Raw genomic sequence first — 19,545 nt, forward strand, 5'->3', positions numbered from 1 at the left:
ACATATGTGTCTATCAACAAAGATTCAGGCCTTTGTTACCCATACACGTGCTTGCAAGCCATGTGCTGGAAATGATCTCTCACATCTGCACAACTTCAAGTGATGGCACTTTATGTGTCCCAATCCAGTAAAGAGATCCACAAAAAGCTGTGAAAGCAGTATCGGTGCTATGGAAGGACCTGAACCCCGAATGGAAAGGGTCTAGGATTTTGTTCTCCTCATATTGGGCTATAAGTTGATTATTTATTAGACTTCCTAGTTGCTCTCCTAGAAGAGGCAGCAATAAAATAGGCCGTGCAATACAAGGTCTTGGGCCATTACTCTTTTAATATTTGCAGACTGTTCCAATATAATTGATCTCCTTCTTGGTATATGGCTGGCTAAAACATGGGGTTTTATAAAGTTGCATATTAAAAAAAAGTGTGAAATGCTGGTCATTTCTTCCCAGCATGTATTTAGGAACAATGCGAAGTTGCACTACTTGTGTGATTGCTACAAAAACAAATTAATAGAGCTCATGGGTCATGATCCCTTAAATTATAGATCATGTAGGTGAATAAATACCATCATACTGCAGGGTATGGAGTCAGTGGCTCCTTGACTAGCCAACTCGCAAAACAATGGAAGGTGTAAAATGCTGTATCTTATTCATCATACACTAGACGCTGTAGGTAATTTTGTGGCACCGGATCCGCCCTTGATAGTGATAAAGACAATTTAGGCCCATGAGAGACAACATACATTGCTTTAAGCATTATTTATAGTCATAAATCTGCATTGTAAATGTATTTGTCCCCAGTGTGGAGTATCTCAATTTCTTTACCAAACTTCCATGAATATGCACCCTCTGCCGTTAAATGCAAGTGATATGGGCAGGACACATCAACTGCATGTTAGATGGCTTACTGGACAGCTACACGCCAGATGTGAACCACAGACAGGATCTAGGGAAAGTTTTGAAGCGAGTTATTGCAGAATGAGGTTGAGAGACACATGGTGAGATCAGCACCCGACAGATAGGTAATTTGATTCCCTTTTATTTGTCACCTCTCACCATGTATAGAAGACTAGAGTATCTAATGATAAGTAGAGACCACTTCCAAAGATAATTATGGGTTTTGTAACTGGAGAGAACCTTTCTTACCTCTCCGACTGCAAGTTTTAGTTAGGGACGGTATTGGACTTGCATTACTTAATAGACTTCAGGCCTGGAGTGTCTGACGGATGCTTTAATGGAACTGTGGAATTCATTTGCAATCAGCTGGGGGAGGGGGGTCACTGTTGGATTGTTTGCAATAGGGCACACAGGAAGTGCTGCAAACGTGCATGGGGTTGCCCGTTGAATCTTTTACCCCATTGATTAGGAGGGGCTCAGTCACTTCGATCCACAGTCTGGGGCAGTGCATAAATGTGGCACCCACAGTAAACTCCTCAGAACACTTTGTGAACCTGTGGAAAAACAGAAAAGGACTGGTCCTGCTGTTTGTAACCTAACAGGTCCCCTGAAGATGGGACCTGCTCTGCCCAGGACAAAGAAGTAGACTCCTAGGGTCAAAAGGGTGATGACCTGTTTTGGCTATAGGGACACAACAACCATCAAGAAACCTATTTTCCTGCATTCCAAGCTGACCCGTTCCAAGTGGACCTACATTGGACTCTGCTGCAGGCCTCTACTGGAGTGAGTTTTGACCCCCAAGTGCTGTCCCCAAGGTCCTGCACCCTTGGCTGGTTTCATAGTGAATTTCTGCCAACATATCCTGAAATCCAGGACTTAGAAATGTTTTGCCTACACTTTGCCCTGACATCTGGTGGGGGGTACTGGAACCAGCCAAGCTGATCCAACGGAAGTACATTGCCGTTATGCCCAAGATTCTGATAGGTCCACCTACGTTCTTCTTCATAACAACAAATCCTCTTCAGCGGGACTTCGCATAGAAGTTATCCAGCCTCTTGGAACTCTCCTTGGTTACAGCCTTACCCCGCTGGAAAAATCAGAGCTCCAAAAAAATGACAAGAGTAGAAATCTTTTCCGGACAAAGACACCAAAAAGTATCCAACTGGCAAGGGGCCTTCTCTGGGTGAATAATTAAAAATACTTCCACTCAGAGCTTTCCCCCTCAAACGTCAGTAACTTCACTGAGACCTCATTCAGCGGCTATCAGTCCCAGACTGCTGCCTTGCCCCTCAAAAGAGTTTTTACTTCCAGAGACTAATGGCCCGATTTAGATCTCAAACCAAACAATGCCAATACTGATAATCAATTAGTTATTATTTAGAAGGCCCATAGGAATTAATCTACGACAGGCTAAAGTCATAATTGAACTCTAAAATGTATTTCAAAATTATTTTTTCTTTGACTTAGTGAAACTTTTTTTTACTATTCAGGACAAACTTTTAAATAAATGCAATATAAAAAAATCTCACTCAACTTTCAATCTACAGACACCATACTCTCACTTCATCATCTACTTCTCACATTCAATAACCTCCATTCAAAACCATTTATAACCCACACTACATTCCAGCCATACACAACAATCCCTTCCTGGATCAACAGACCTATTTAATATTTTGAAAACCAGAGGGAACAACCAAACAACGGAAAGGATTCTACACGTCTTTCTAGTGCACTATAGGACAAAATTTACAATAAATTCCCAAAGTTGGAAAATATTTACAGCGAACAAAAGCAAAATTATTACTAAACGTTTGTTTGGCACAAAAACGCAAGGTCGACGCGTTTTGAACCCACTTCTTTTAGAGGGTTCTCTTCCGGACCACAACAGCTTTAGCTATCGTAGAAGAGCCTACTGCTCTGTGTCGTTAAGTGCAAGTAGTAATTATTGAGGTGTCCAAGTCTTTGACTGTCCTGTAAGAACTCTGTGTGTTTGCAAGCTGGGGTGTTAAATATTCAGATGAGGCAACAGTAACTGTTGACTCCTCTGTAATTATTTTTCCTTTTAAATAGTGGGAAGAGGCAACAGTGGTTGCTAATTTAACGGCTGGCTCTTCTTTGATTGTAGATTCCTTTTACAATCACAATACTTGTTTGGAATGAAGGCATGCCGGCTTCGTATGCATGTCTCTTCAGGCTATCCTCGCCTTGTCAAACGATTTTAGTCTCCTGCCGGAAGTCAGCCCTCCATCCGTAATACGCCAAGACCCTTTGTTGTTTATTTGCTGATTTAGATCTCGGCAGCCTGGTTACTGCGTCACAATGGTGAAGGTAAAACTTCAAACTGGGTTGAACCTGGTTTCTGTTTTGACTCAAGCTCCATCTTAATGTGCACATAGCTACCGGTTAAGCCCAACCAGTTGACTTCCATGGGCGCCTACCGCCTTTTAGTTCTATTTTGAACTTAAACTTAACATATTCAGAACCCCGGTTTCCCTTATTGGATTTATTTTGTTTTGGTCCCATTTTATTTATTAAACTTTACTCTATTTTTCTGAAATTGGTTTGGTATTTTTCTTGTTTTATGTTTAAATACTGCATAAATACTATATAGATTGCATCTAGGTTACGCCAATCTGCTCTGTGCCATAAATATTAGGGAGTTGACTTCTCTCTCTACTATCTTATGCCTCTCTCTCCCACTTTTCTACCCCACCTCTTCCCTTACCCCTATAATACATTTCTCTCTTTACCTCACATCTCCTTCACTGTCTCACCTCTCTATACTTCACTGCTCTCTGTGACAACCTAACCTCCCAATTTACCACACAATTAGTTTATTGCCTCACCTCTTCTTTCTCTCATTCTACTTCTTTCTCTTATCTTCACTTCTCCAACTATTCTCCTGCTTTCCCGGAGCCAGGTCTGGTGAAAAAAGGTGTGTAGATTATCAAGAACATTTTTTTTTTAAGTTTTACATAGGTCAACTGCGACCTAACACCAAAGAATGTGGTCACATATCAGCTGGGAGTGGCTCTTGAAGTCTTGATTTCAGGTCTGGCAAAAGCAAAATACTTTTGAAATCTACTAAAATTATGTATAATACACTTTCTTATTAGGGTTTTCACTGAACCCTCTTACTCTATTGGTATGTTATTTTGTCAATCACCTTTTTCATCTGCGCACGAGGTAGTGGTTCAGCCTTTGCTTGATTTCACTATAAGAGACTGCATTCTGCTCTTTCACAAGGAACACATCAACACACAAAGTGGCTCTTTTAAGTGCCAGGAACTACTATGGTAATAAATATCTTTGATTTTAGTTTGAGGAAGGGCCGGTAGCTTCCCCAACAGTTTTGTTCCTTCATAATGATGGCAATACAAAACAATCATTAGCAAGTCTAGAAGGCTGGCAGACAATAGCAGGTACTTTGACAATGCTTGTTTCTTATGCATTCTGGTACTTGTAGACCTGCATTTGTACAAAGAAATTCCGATCCGCAAGTGCAGGGATGCAAACATAAGTCGTCCTGGACAAATGCTTGCAATAGTCGCGAGGCTTAATGCAGATTTTAAATAAATCGAAAATAATGAATTACTGTCAGTGTCTCACGACTGGTCCACATTCATAGCGAGATTTATTATGACTTTTTACAACGTCATGACAATAGAGACGGTAGTACAACTATCAGAATGCGTGCCAGAAACATCACTTTGGCCATAGAGCACATTTTTCGTCCTGTGAGATTCAGAGTTCTGCATTTTAGAATGCTTTTTTGAAACATATTTGGGGAAAGCTCACAAAAAAGTGTTAAAGCATTTCCGAGAAAGACCACTCACTGCTTTTGCAACAAGTTCCTCCCACCACCTCAGAGGAAAACCACAGTGAGATTACAGAGCAAGGCTAATTCGGTTAGAATATTAACACTTGCTCCCCCCAACCCACACCACGTCCTGCACGTCAGTGCAATACATAAATGCGTGCATCTATAGTTGTGAGAAACAACCGTGCAATATGCCTGAATGATTCACTGCATGTCAAGAACATTTTACATATACAATCGATCAATTCGTTTTTTTTTTCTTTTTTTACCACCAAGCTGGATTACCAGCAGGTCGCCATTTAAAAACACGTGTCCTTGTCCTTCTTAAAATTGTAGAGTTGCCGAGGATCACACAAGAAAAATGTATACGTCAAAAGAAAAAAACAAAGAGCCACAAAGGCCAATACTTAATTTTCATGACATGAGAAACCTTCTAAAACACTGGTACACTTTGCCCGCGAAAAGCTTCAGTGCTTTTTTGTTATTCCGGCAAATGTGGTAAAAGCTCGTTTGAAAGGCAATACCTTCAAGCCGGGAACATAAACTGTTTGCAGCAATGTGTGGGACCTATGAATGGAGCACAAACTGACGAAGAAGGGAGTTTGAGGGCGAATGAAATAGGCCTTACCATTGGCAGCTCTTGTCAAGCCCACGACAGCCAAGCACAGAAGGAAAGCGTGGCTCCGTCTAAAGCCCATTGCTGTCACTGCTGTCGGAGGAGAGGTTGAGAAATGTTGCCGCTTCTCCTTGAAGCGAAGGCTAACCTCAAAGAGGAAGGCAGTTCGTCAGAACGATCGGATTGGTCGGCAGGGGACCACCAATTTTTTTTCCCACTGCGAGTGGATAATTTTATCTCATCCTGCTATTTCAGCCAGCAGCATAAAGCATAATGGGAGCTGTAGTTTTACGTTTAATATTATAAGAATAGGACTTCAAATCCCAACACTCGTAGTGCTCCTGGCTTAAAACTTGCATGACAAGCAGGGAGCTGGCTGCAAAGAGACCCATGCCATGCGTGACACCTTAAGCTTGTAATGCATTTTCAGCTAAAAAAAACCACTTTGCATTCTGGGACTTGTATTTTTGCATTTCCTATTCAAAATATGGAATGCTGGATATAAAGTGCTGATGAGCCTGACATGGAGCCACTTGACAGTTGCAGGTATGGAGTAAAGACCATTTCCTTATGCGATGAAAACGTTTATTAAGAGAAGCATAGGGCAGGAAACTTTTATGTCTTGGTCTCATAAATAAATCTGTCAATACTATGGGCAAAAAGTTAAAAAAGAAAACCACTGGCCTCGAAACAGTAGTGCCTAATTTGTTAAATAAATAACTGCAGGAGTCCAAAGATTTTCTTACAAAGCCGCCACTAAGGCTTGCGAATACCAGGGCTGCTACATGCCAAGCCTACCTAGTTTCGACCCCACCTCATAGCTCTTTCTTCCATCACCTTACATTTTGTCTCTCTCGTAATCCCACTCTTGCGGGTTATTTTTGCTTTTCTGCTTTTTCCCTTTGTCACTGTTTCCCAGTCTTTCTGTTCTTTTTCCCCCCTTTTCTGCATTTCTGTCTCTCGCTCTCGGTCAAAGGCTGATGATGATAAAAAATAAATACGTCCTGGTGCCCAAAAATTAGTGTTGGTGCATCCCATCTGAACTCATTGGTGCAAATCAAGCACTGGAAAACATGGTGCTCATGTATCTGGTATCTTGTGATCACCTAACCTGTGAAGTCACCCTATGTCATTTGTGACTCCTTCAACAATTCCTCGTGTTTCAGTCAGCCTAACTATACATACTGGGAAAGCTAAGCTTATGCTTCTGCAGCTCTACTCTCCTGGTAGTTGATACACTCTCTCGGATCTATCCTTGCGCGTTGCATGGGATTGAGCTAAATATTTCAAGACAGGAGCAGGCATATTTTATTATCACTGTGCCTAATGAGAGTGGATTATGGATAGTTTTGGGGGTACCTTGATTACATCCTACAAGCTCTTAACCCATTCTAACTGCTTCACTGAGGCAGGGATCCAGAAAACATTAGAGAATAAAGACCCCCACTCAGTCCTATTCACCACTCTTTAGAAAGTATTTACTGCACTGCCTGATGTAGTGGTGACTCGGAGCTGCAGAGATTCAACATATGAGTAAAGGCACCACAGATATTCGGATCGCCAGGTCACACATAGCTTGATGCATTCATCCAAGGAAGCTGTTGGGACGGAAAAGTCCTCTGCTTGGTAGAGATGTGTATCCCAGCCCTGAGTGCCCAACTGTATTGTTGTCTGGATCCCTAATGCTGAATTTTTGTTATCGGCGAACACTGATCATGCGAGTGCACCATTACATAGGCCTGTCTCACGGATTGCAGTCCTGTTGTACCGGGAGGTGTGCCTAAAGCACCACCCTCATAGTGGTGGAAGACTACTGCTTTCACCAGCAGTGGAGGCTGCTACAAGAAAGCAGCAGTGGGCCAGGGAGGGGGGGAGAGGGATAAAAAATAAAAAGATCACTTACCTGCCGGATCGCAGCTGCCGCCTCTCCTTCGTCCTCTCAGTCCTCTTCCTGGCTTCTACAGGAAGCAGTAAGCACTTGGGATCCCAGGCTTCACATAGCCAATCACAACACTGCGATGCAGCGTTGTGATTGGGGGAATGGGGGCCTGGGCATGTTCTCCTGCAGCAGGGACAAATAAAGCAGTAGGGCAATGCTCCTCCGCCTTAGCAGAGGAGCATCCACTGTTCACCCGGAGTTAAACAGCACAACCACGGTGGCTACAGCATACAGTGTAATGATCAGTAGTAGTGACCAGGTCCTTTTACCCTGTCATTTGAATGAGGACTACAGGCTCACTCACCTTTTTAAAAGTTCTGCTGCTGTGCGTTTAACTCAGGCTTGGCCTACATCCGATTGATGTAGAAGTGCGTGCATAGTAAAAACATGCTAAGTGCATGTGAGTGCACAAGACATAAACCCCTTCCAGGCTAAGATTCCTCCCTTCCCGCTCCCCCCCACTTGTTACCACCAACTGCACGCGTTCCTCTTAATTCACCACTGACAACTTCTTTGGTGCCTGAAAAGGTCGCAGTTTTATTTTCAACAAAAAAAAAATCACATACAATTTTCTGAACATTTCAAAGTCCATGGTCATAATTCATCAATGTCCATGTTTAGCTTTCATTTGTTTCCGGGACCCAGCCTTCTCAATATCCTGGGAGAGGAGGGAGGGACCCCTGTCTCTGGGATTCAATCCGCGGGTCTAGGCTTCAACTTGCTACCGATTTGGGGGGTGTCCATTGGGACCTGCCCGGGCTGCAACTGCCGTCCCGCTCTCCCTGGTCCATTTCTGTGGGCCCTCCGTACTCCCAGTGGGGGGTCCCTGCCGTTTGGCATCCGAAAGGACCTTACTTGAGCATCTAGTCTTTCTTTCCTGAGGCTGAGTCCCTACCATCTTCTCCCTCTGTGCCCCTGCCGTACGGCATCCCAAGGACACTGTGAGAGCCTTCCGTCTATTTTTTCTCTTCTTCTTTCTATGCCAGAGGGGGGGAGGTGCATTGTGATTTTTTGGGCCGTTGGCCTCCTTTTAACCCCCCCCCCCTTGGCTTTCTTTGCTCGTCCCCTGATTGTGGGGGAGCTTCTTTACGTTACTGGGGCCAATCCTAGCCCCCCCCCCCCGGACTTAGCCGGGAATTTGCATGCGCAGGGGGTCGTGGTGGGCTCCAGCTGCTGGTCGGCATTCAACCCAGGCCCCCATCAGGTCTGGCTTTGCCTTCCCGGCCCGGGTCCACACTACACAGAGGGTGTAGTGTGGGACAATGTGCACATGGCAAATGTGTGTGCGCTGGCAGGATGTTTTTAAAGTGACACACTATGGTGCTGTACAAAGAGATTGTAGTATTGATCAGTGTGCACAGACTTAGTGTGTCTGCTGCATGTGAAAATGCCTGTGGTAGCATGGTTCCTGGGCACAACAAAACTGGACAATAGAGTGTGCTGTGAATTTATGCTGAGTGCAGAAGTGCCTGCACTGGTACGTTACAAGTAGTACCTTGGGCTCCATTTTGTGAGCCCAGGCCTGTCTGGTGAAAACATGAGGAGTAGTGGAATATTCCCCAGACAGAATTGTATATTGCTGCATTCCTGTAAGCTCGGTGGATCAAGCACTGAGTGAGGGGAAGCCAGGCTCTCCCTGTGAATTTCAAAGGGCTCTATGATTCAGTGGCAGATCACAAGGAAAGGGCCTAGTGACATCTTAGGAAGAGGGAGATGGGGCTGATAAGAGAATTGTAAAGTGGGGGCTGAGGGCCCAAGATTAACCTTTGATGCACAGATCACTGTGGCTGACATCTAGGTGTGAACTCTGGTCACTCCCATGAATCATGTTGTGGGTTAACCAGCTTCATAGTCCTACCTGCTGTGACAGACATTCTTCAGGATGAAGACAAAAGGCGAGAGATGTGCATTTCAAAGAAACAGGACCCCGACATAAAACTTCAAAGGTCCAGACCTTAAATCACATTTTGTGTCTGGAAAAGAACCATAAGTAGAGGAGTTTGAGACCTCATACTTTGTCGTCTGCCGAGCAGCCAGCCGGGCTGTATGAGGAGAAGCTCTGCCAGACTTCTGCCTGTGATCCAAACTAGGGGCCTAGCCTGCTAGTTTCCCTGCTGGGTGAGTGGACATCACTTAAGGAAACAAGGTTCACCTGTTTAGAGTCTGGAGCACCAGTACCTGACTGCTCGCCAAGACTGGTGTGCCCATGATTGAGAGGAGCGTGTTGGAGAGTGCGAGATCCAGAGAGGAACCCAGATGTGTAGGGCTCCTGAGCGAGGAGTGAGGAGCTGTGCCGCACCAATCAGGCCATTGCCCGTGTGCTGCATTGTGAAGTTTGGTGACCCTATATGCCAGTAGGGGCCGCAGTGCACCAAGGATAGTGCCACATCGATTGGGCAATTGCCCGTGTGCCGCATTGTAAAGTTTGGCAATCCTATATGCCAGAGGGACTGCCCTGCACCAGGGTCAGTACTGCGATGATCTGGCCGTTGCCTGTGTGGTGACCCCCGTATGCCAGGAGGGGCCACTGTGTGCCAAAGAACTGTGTTACATTGATCTGGCTGTTGCCCGTGTGCGCATAGTTGCAGTGACTTCACGAGCCAGGAGAGGCTGCAGAGAAGGCCACCTGAGGTCAGCATGACCAGACAGTGGGGTTCGTTGCAGTGACCCTGTATGCCAGGAGGGGCCAAATGAAGTGCTGAGGCCAGAGATCCAGGTAATTGCATGTGAAATGAAACTGCTATCACAACCAAGACGAGGAAGGCTTTGTATCCGAGGAGGCCTGAGGACAGAGGAGACACCGTCAGAATTCTCGCCGGAGCAAGGAGACTGCCCCATCCCTGAGCAAGCAAGAAAAAGACTTACTGCGTGTGGCTGGAGTTGGAGCAACTCCGATCGTCAGGGTGCTGGTAAGTGCAGCTCAGGAAAGAAAGCTGGCACCTGCCAGGAGCTGCGAGAGTGAATGCGTGCTGATTCTTGAGGTTTCTCTTTGACGTTTCTAGGCATCCTGCCTTCCCTGTCCTTGCTCGAGGCTAACTACAGGGGGCTTGCAGCCATTTGTGTTGAGACAGGACACAGCCTGTTCAAGTGTTAGTAAGGCTGTCCTCAGCTCCGCCCTCCCATTTTGCCAGTCATGCCCATCCAGTGTCAGGGGTCACGGCCGCTCCGTTCGCGCTGGCAGGCGCTAAGGCAGGGAAAACTACATTTCCCGGCAGCCTCTGCATGCCGCCTGACGTTGGACGCCGCGCCAATCACCGCGACCCACGTGATGCGGAAGCGGTGATATGGCGAGGCAGCAGGAAGAAACGCTGCTGATTATTCCGCCGGAGTTGTGGTCCTCGCTGGCTGTCTCCTGGTTCCTGAGGTCGGGTAAGGTTGCCATTGGCACCACTCGTTCCATTGAAGAGTGTTCCTAGAAGGCGGTGAGTTCTTTGGCAGCCACTCTTCTACGCTTGGGAATTCCTGTACGATGAGGAGCGCGCTGTGCTTCCCATGTCATTCTTCATAAGAGTCTTAAACTAAGTTGCCAGAAGCTCTTATGGGGAATCAGGGACGCTCGCCCTGTTGGTAAAATATTTATTGATCTGCTTTGAGTTGTGGTGTGCTTTTCCCAACGTTGGCGAACTCTTCCCTGAATCCGATTACAGAGTTCATGCGAGGGAAATTACCACCAGATCCTTTACGAAGGAGGGGTCGCCCTCAAACCACAGCTATCTCAGGTGACATTGCACTATGTATGAGTGACGTAACTCTACTGGTAGTGTACCTGTTTCTACCGGCTGACATTGGCAAACTATTACAGTTAAACATTGTGTGCATCGCTGTACTGCTTGCCTTCTTTTGACTATCAGCCAAAAAACACGTTGTTTGTGATATCCTTTCATTTCCACAGGGGTGACTGACAGAGCCAAGGTTTTTCCCTCACGTCCTAAGCTTCACACAGGCATAGAGGATTCACACTCAGCACCCCTGTCGTCTGGTCATCGTTATTTTCCTTTACAGGTTAGATGAAGTATGGGTACTAGAGAACAATAGAGAGAGTGGGAGAAGAGGTGTAAGGTTCTTGTAATAACCCTTGTTCATCTTTGTGTCTCATACAGGTCTCCCTCCCTGCTGTCCCCATCATTCCCTTCCCCCGCTTAACCACCCTTTAGTCTGCGTATTATTTGTATCCAGACTTGGGGCTGTTGAGAGGTGGACCACTAGAGCATCGATTTGATCCTGAGGATACGTTCAGGCCTGGGACATCCAGGCACACCTAAGCTCTCATTGTGCTTGGCTGTCTAGGAGGAATACACAAAGCCCAACTGTCAGCTACACCCAGTCATGTGACCCAGAGACTGGCTACAGGCACTAAATGGCTAATTAAAGAGAATGCTAACTTTCTAAAAGTTTAGACTAGTTATAGTGACTAGGGGTGCACTCCTTAATCTCAATCAATTTAATCCTGTTTGGTTTAAGGTGCTGCAGCCGGCAAGAGCTGCCAACTCTTGTCGAATATTGATACGAGTTAAAAACCAGTATTGACACTGGTTTGTGCTGCGCACTGTTCACTTGGTAATAGTACCACAATTATAAACACTTTCAATTCACTATCATTGGAGTTTTATTCCTCCATTAAATCTGATAAAGTTTTGCAAATTCAAAAAAACATTTTTTTAAACAATGTATAATGCACATATTTACAATATCAGTTAGTTGCATTAACCCACATTGTGTACATTTTTAGTTACAACATCATTATTTGTACAACATCATGCTTTTTAAAATTATTTTGCCCAATGCATTTCGGAACAAACACTGTTCCTTCCTCAGGGGCCAGTCTGCAAAATGAAAACATAAAATAAACATGTTAAATGAATGTTCAGGGGGAATTCAAGATTACCTGTTATTTAATAGAGAGATATAAGATCTCATGCTGACCTGTGCTGCTAGTTCCTATTCGTACCCTTTATATGTATGACACCCAATGTGTTTAGGTGATTGTGTAATTATATCTGGTAATATCATACCTTGCTCTAGCCTGCATGTATATGTTGATTCAAGTGATCTGAAATAGACCAGTAATCAGTACCACTGATGAGAAAAACCAAACACTACTGTTCGTACTATTCAATTTAAAGACACAACCGTAAGGTTACTCATCGGACCTTACCTTTAGGTTTCAACCTGTCCTGATACCTGCAAGAAGAAACTGTTTTGATTTAAAAACCTATCGTTATCGTTATATGCCAGAATCTACACTTAGCGACCGTGCTCCAATAATAAAGAAACTCGAATATCTTACCTTGCTAGTTATTTATCAAGCGAGTCTGAAACATAAAAAAATACAAATACCAGTTCACAATCAGCTCACGAATTGAATTTTTTTTTAATAACCTAATCTATCACTGAAAATGATTTGTCCCGTGTCATACCTAAAGCATGATGCCGTTTTCCGTACATGAACAACCGCAATCTGACGATACGCGAACAAACGTTGCTTACTAGTCCTATTCTCGCGTGTTTATAAGTCGCACGTACATGCAGAGTTAGCATCAACGACGGACTCCCGAATTTGTATACAAACTGAGCGGCCATATTGGTACAATAACTTCCCAATGATTCCTATGCGAGCAAGGAATCCAAATAATCATTGGAAACACAACCATATTGAGATGTATCTAGAAATACTATATATGTATAAAAATACGTAAACCATTGGTACTAAAATGTTTTTTTGAATTTGCAAAACTTTATCAGATTTAATGGAGGAATAAAACTCCAATGATAGTGAATCGAAAGTGTTTATAATTGTGGTATTATTACCAAGTGAACAGTGCGCAGCACAACCCAGTGTCAATACTGGTTTTTAACTTGTAACTTTCTAAAAGTGTCATTCTCAAAATTGTAATTTAAAATCCGACATCACCATAAGTTACGATTTTTCATTGCAATTCCAAAGACACAAATCATGACCTGATTACCTGCTTCCATTTGGAAATTACAGCTTATTAATGTAATAAGGTAACTCTGATTTTATCCAAAGGGAGAGGTAGGCCTTGCAGTAATGACAAATGAATTTAAGAGCTTTTTACTACCAGGACATGTAAAGCTTAAAAGTACATGTCAACTTTTTAATTACACTGCACCCTGCCCTCTGGGCTAGCCAGGGCCTACCCTAGGGGTAAAGTATATGTATTAAAAAAGAAGGTTTGCTCCTGGCAAAAACAATTAGTTTACCAGGTCTAAATGGGGGTGTTCAACTGCCTACACAGGCTGCAATGTCTGGCCTGAAACATTTTTAAAGGGTTACTTAGCTAGATGGCACAATCAGACCCACTTGCAGCATTTCATTTTACAGGTCCTGGGTACATATAGTGCCACTTTACTGGGGACTTATGAGTAAATTAAATATGCCAATTGGGGATAAACCAATTTTGCTATGTGAGCACATGCACATGCACTATAGCACTGGTCAGCAGTGATAAAGTAAGGCGAGCAAAAACAAGAGTAGCCAAAATGGAAGAGGAAGAAAAAAAGTTTGGGGAAGACCTCCTTAAGGCTGACAGGTGTAACACATATGAACTGCGAAGTCTTATATATGACCTTTTTAGGTGACTTGGGTTCTTTTATGGCCCATGAGAGACTGATTATGCCATAGTTTTTAACATCAAAAGAAATTTAAAAATCATCTGATGGAGATGCAGACATAGAAAATGAACATATTCAGAGCATATAGGAGGCCACATAGTACAGCCTAAAGTTAGGAACCCCAAACCCACTTTTTGATTTGGGGATTTGTATGCTCTTTATATTGACTCGTGGTTCCATATAAAAGAAGTAATACAAACTTTCCAATGTGGCTAATTCTGTAACCCCATAGCAAGATTTACCTTTTTATGGCTTGAAGAGCCATTTCAATGTTGCTTCTCTCGGGGTATAAAAAAAAGGGCAACATCTTCTGCTTATGGCTTAATCTTGCCGCCCCAAGAAGCTGTGGAGAAATTTGATTGTGAGAATTGATACATTGCGTTAAAAGTGTGATAAAAAGAGCAAAAAAAATGGGGGGAAAGATGGCCTTGTCGACTGCTGATTATTGATTGACTTGCACAGAGGTGCCCTGATAGAGAGTGGCTATCGTCCTTGTGAGATGCACAGGAAAATTTGATTTTTCCAAGACTCTGAATGGTAATTTCCAACTCACAAAGTCTAAGGCTTTTTCTGCATCAAATAAAATTACTACTACAGGGATACTATCTACAGTGACCACATCAATAACCGAGAATGCTAATGAGTATTGACACTAAAATTTTGACCTAGGTCAAAACCATTATGATGTTTATGAATGATATTGTTGATTACTTTATTGAGGTGGTCGAAAATAGATGGGGAACATTTTTATAAATCCCTTATGGACAAGGGGAAAATTTTCATTAATAAGTGCCTTGACCCTACAGTGGAGGGGCTGCCGTTACTTGATGCATTCGGACAAATAACTAACCTGGTAGACGGGCTTCTAAAATCAAATGCCCCAGTAAGGAAAGTTGATTGCCCGAGATGGTTCGACAAGGACTGTTCACGTGCCTTAAGGGAACTTAAATGCAGTCTTAAGAAAAGGCCAAGGGACAAACAAGAAGTAGCCCAGTGTAGATTAATGTACAAGAAAGAAATCAAGAGAGGGAAAGTAACTCTCCAGGGTGAAGTCTGGTCTGATGTAAGGGAGGCTGCAGAAAGGAGAGACATTACCGAGTTCTGGAGAATAATTAACAAACCTTGTTTCCAGGACAGTAATGTACCAGTGATTGGGACAAATATTCTCCCGGATCAGTGGCTCACCCACTTTAAGGGTCTATATAATTATAAAACAATACTTGTTCCAGAGGAGGGGGGGATAGTAAAGCAGGGTCAGGAAATAGATTTTACTTTAAAAGAAATCACTGTGGGAATTGAGGGTCTGACAAAAAACAAGGCCCCTGGCCCTGATGGGACACCACCAGACCTGTTCCTGAGTAATGTTGAGCTATGGGCCCCAATACTCACTAGAGTGATAAATGCCGCCTGTAGGTTTGGCCTCCCTCATACCTGGTCCACGGCTATAATTGTCCCGATTTTTTAAAAAGGGGAACAGGGACAACCCACAATGTTACCGACCAATTTCACTGATCGATGTGTCAGCTAAGATCTTGGGTCAGGTAATTCTGAATCGCCTCACTGAGTGGACTGAGGAGAATAATATCATCTCGGACACCCAGTGACCAATGCCTGAACCTGTACATGCTGGTAGCAAAATACACTAAAGCCAGCAATGAAGCCATCTACCTGGGGTTCATGGACTTGGCAGCCGCTTTCGATCACGTGAACAGGGACAAACTCTGGGCTATGATGATACATTTGGGGATAGATTTGGGCTTGATTAACATCCTGAGGGAATTACATAGGGACACTTCTGCAATGGTACGTTATAATACAGAGGGGGGGCTGACTGAATCCTTTCCATGTACCAGTGGGGTGAGGCAAGGTTGTATCCAGGCCCCCTTTTTATTCTCACTCTATATTAATAATCTGGAGAAGTTCTTGATCAATTAAAAAACTGATTGCCCAAGCGTAGGATCGCGTCCTATCCCGGTACTTTTATACGCGGATGCTGCTGTCCTACTTGCACGCACCCCCAAGAGCTTACAGCTCTTAATAGATGGATTTGTAGAGTTTATGAAAACCTTAGACCTGTCGGTTAATCTGGGTAAATCATACGTGATGTTAGCTGGCAATAAACCCTGTACCAAGTTCTCTTATAAAATAGGAAGCCATACACTAGAAAAGGTACAGTCTTTCTCGTATCTGGGTCTACTATTCGATGGCTCTTTACAATTTAAGCCCTTGGTGGAGGAACGTTGTTGTAAATTGGTATCCTCCAAGGGTGCTATCGCAGGCTATGGGCGGTGAGTGGGTCGTTGGTCCCCTGAACAAATAATGAATCTTTATGGTTCCATTTGCTGCTCTAAGGCCACTTATGGTGCAGAAGTGTGGGGCTTTGTAAACATCCAGCAATTACAGCGGGAGGAAAACAAAATGTTACGCTCAATTTTGAAGATTCCGCAGAGTACCCCAGCCGCAATAGCCCATAGCGAACTAGGGAGGCCATATTTAGAAGATCTGGTTAAACTTAGATCCATTTTGGCATGGCTGAAAATTTGGTTAAACCCTGAGGCGACTTTAGGAAGACAAATTATTAGTGATTGCATGGGAAGGAATAAAAGCACAATAGTAACGGTTCTATTTTAATTAGGTCAGATAGAAAAGGGACGCCCAGCTCTTCGTGACATACAAAACTTGATGTGCTCTGGGGGACAGATAATATAAATCTTAGAAAGGAATTCTCCACTTGCTGCAGCTGTGAAATATTTGCTAGTCCCCAGACCCCAGCTCCGTACAATGTGGAGCTGATACACCTCGCCTTATAGATTTGTATCAGCTCCACCTGGGGTTTCCTGCCCAGTTTCTTAGAAAACCCCACCAAAGCATTTGTTGTCTGGATGAGCATCAGTTTTTTGGCAGTTATAGATTGGGCCCATGATTCATTGTTATTAAACAAAACGCCCAAATATGAAAAACTCTTAGTTGAGCTTAATTTCTGCAATTTGGGTTCTTGCCAACATAACTGCGTCATCCGCATAAAGAAGTACCGGGATGGGTCGGCCGGCGACATGGGGAAAGTCATGTGTTTCTCTAACTAATGCTTCTCCTAACCCGTTAGTATATAGATTAAACAGAAAGGGGGCCAGGACACAGCCCTGCCTCACCCCCCTTCTAACGGGAAAATCAGCTGTACATTTTCCCCCCTGTTCCAAAACGTACACAAGCTGCTGCCTTGCTATAAATATTCCTTAGGAAGATAATAATTTGAGGATCTACGTTTAAGTCCTCAAGAACTTCCCATAATCTTGCATGTTTTACCGAGTCAAAAGCTGCAGTTAGGTCCACAAAGACCATGTACAATCTAATGTTTTTTGCCCTTGTGTACTTTCCAATAAGAAGGGCCAGATTTAAACACTGCTCAGTGGTTCCAAGTACTTTCTTAAAACCATATTGTAGGTCGGTTAAGATCTTATTTTCTTCTGACCGATCCTGCAAACGCTCTAAAATCACACGGCCCACCACTTTCACCATTGAGTCTAATAAGGAGATCGGTCTATAGCAACCTGGTTTCTGACGATCCCCTTTTTAAAAAATTGGCACTATTATTGACCCACCCCAAGTTTCAGGCAATTTTGTTTGACAGCTTGCGTTGATAACCTGCATGATGATGGGCCCCCATAGTGCGATATTGAATTTAAAAAAATCTATAGGGATGCCATCCAGGCCAGGTGCTTTACCAGTCTTACTCCCGTGAAGTGCTCTGATCACTTCATCTAAAGTAAAATTTAAATTGGTATTTAAATGGTCATTCCCTAGATCATCGTCGACCCACTATAGGAAGTTTCAATACTATTGTATACCTGTGCGAAGTGGGTTATCCATTCCTCTTCTGTTATAGCTATGGCTATTGAAGGACCCTTGTGTGTGACTAAGAATGGTGTCTTCACTGCCCTCCAGAGGCTGCACTATCCTTCATTACTTCAGCTGTATGAAGGGCTTCCCAAGCTTTGTTTTTCAGGGTATTCTTCCTTTCCTTTATTGCCTGACGATATTCCAGTCTTGCGAGTCTAACATTATCCATTAGTCTAGGTTGCCTATGTAATTCTGCTTTTAAATTGGAAAAGGCTCGAGTGCATCTTGAATTGAACCAGCCTAGTTCCTTGTTTTTCTTACGATGCTGGGCTAATAGTAATTTTTTGAGGGTGTTCGATATTTCAGCATAAGATGTTATTATACTTTTAGCAGGTGCTGACTCGGTCAGACAAATATCAATTGCTGACTTGCAGTTAACCACAAGGGATCTAGTGATTTCAGTGGGATCCACCTTTGACCATTTAAGTGAATACCCATTAGTCTTATGTAATTCTAATTCACCCGCTTCCTCACTGTCCTTATTTGTAATGAGTGCCTTCTTTATGGGTAGGGCAACAACCAAGTGTAGAGGAAAGTGGTCACTAAGTGGAATCTGGTCGACCCCAAAGGAAATTAGTCTTAGAACATGATTATGGGAAGCAAGTATATAATCGATTGTAGATACATTCTGTTATAAGTATATGGCATTGTTACTGGGGGATCCATTAAACTCATTCACAAAACCTAAGTTGTTTGTAGCTAGAAGTTCATTAAACAATTCTCCCACCGGGGAGTGACAAAAGTGAGTAAAATTAGTTGGTTCCTCATATAAGTGGCCACATAATCTCTTATCATCCAGAGGGCACGTTGAACAATTAGTCGCCCATCATTATCATCATAGTATTAGCAGGACTAGCATTACAATTCTTTTTTAAATCCTCACTTACATTTTTTAGAACCTCACTTAATTCTGTGGGGATCACATTATTATAAAAATGTACAAGTATTATACATTGGTACGTGGTTATAGATACCTTAATTATCTGATAAAAACTACTCCTCAGGAGTGCCTGAGCTTTGGTAATTGCCAATTTGTTCGAGATGTACACGCTCAGACTGCCCTTAAACCTACCCCCTAAACCCTTCACTGCCGGTGTATTAAAGGTTTTAAAACCGCTGATACGATATGGTTAATTGGTCCAGGTTTCCTGTAGGCCTATTATGTCTCTATCTTGAATGAACTTATGCCATTCTGGATCATCCTTTTTTGACTGCAGCCCCGCAATATTCCAGGAGATGATATCACAGGTAGGCACGTCACTATTCGATAACTGGGGCGATTGAGGATACCTGGAATTATTATTGACACCAGTGCATATCGTTTCTAGTGTCTGCTTATCAGGGACGGAGTTTGGAGGTGAAGATGCCTAATTACCATACTCTAGACCCCTCGCTCTCTCACCCCCTGATCTTTGCTGGTTACTAAGTTTGAGCACCTTATTGCTTCTCCCTGGTGTTGTAGAAGCCTCCCTGATGGTCCTTCCTACCTCAATATTTTGATACAACCCCGCATTCAGTCAGTCAATTTCCCCCAGAGAGCTAAGAGCTTCGAAGCGATTACTAGTTTGAATAGGGAATCTTTGTTGACCCCCCCAGACAAATTCTCTGTCGCCACGGGGTACAATGGGCACCTGAAATATTGATAGAAAAACCCAATGGTAGAATATTTATTCCCAGTGTAGAGACATACCTGGATCCAGCTCTCTCAAATATCATTTGAATCAGGCTAGGTGAACCAAATG

At 43.4% G+C, this 19,545-nt stretch overlaps 1 protein-coding gene across 2 annotated transcripts in view; it reads right to left on the reverse strand.

The window, feature by feature from the left end:
• CST7 (cystatin F) overlaps window positions 1-5,562 on the reverse strand; it is a 140,777-nt gene extending 135,215 nt beyond the window's left edge. The window contains exon 1 of one of the 2 annotated variants that reach the window (XM_085609324.1): window positions 5,347-5,562. In XM_085609324.1, coding sequence (XP_085465450.1) covers window positions 5,347-5,416 — 70 coding nt within the window. In that variant the 5' untranslated portion in view covers window positions 5,417-5,562. The remainder of the gene's footprint in view (window positions 1-5,346) is intronic. The other variant, XM_085609325.1, reaches the window with a different exon arrangement.
• Window positions 5,563-19,545: the final 13,983 nt, after the last annotated feature.

This window comes from Triturus cristatus, chromosome 6, assembly GCF_964204655.1.
Source record: "Triturus cristatus chromosome 6, aTriCri1.1, whole genome shotgun sequence".
NCBI classification, from domain to species: Eukaryota; Metazoa; Chordata; class Amphibia; order Caudata; family Salamandridae; genus Triturus; species Triturus cristatus.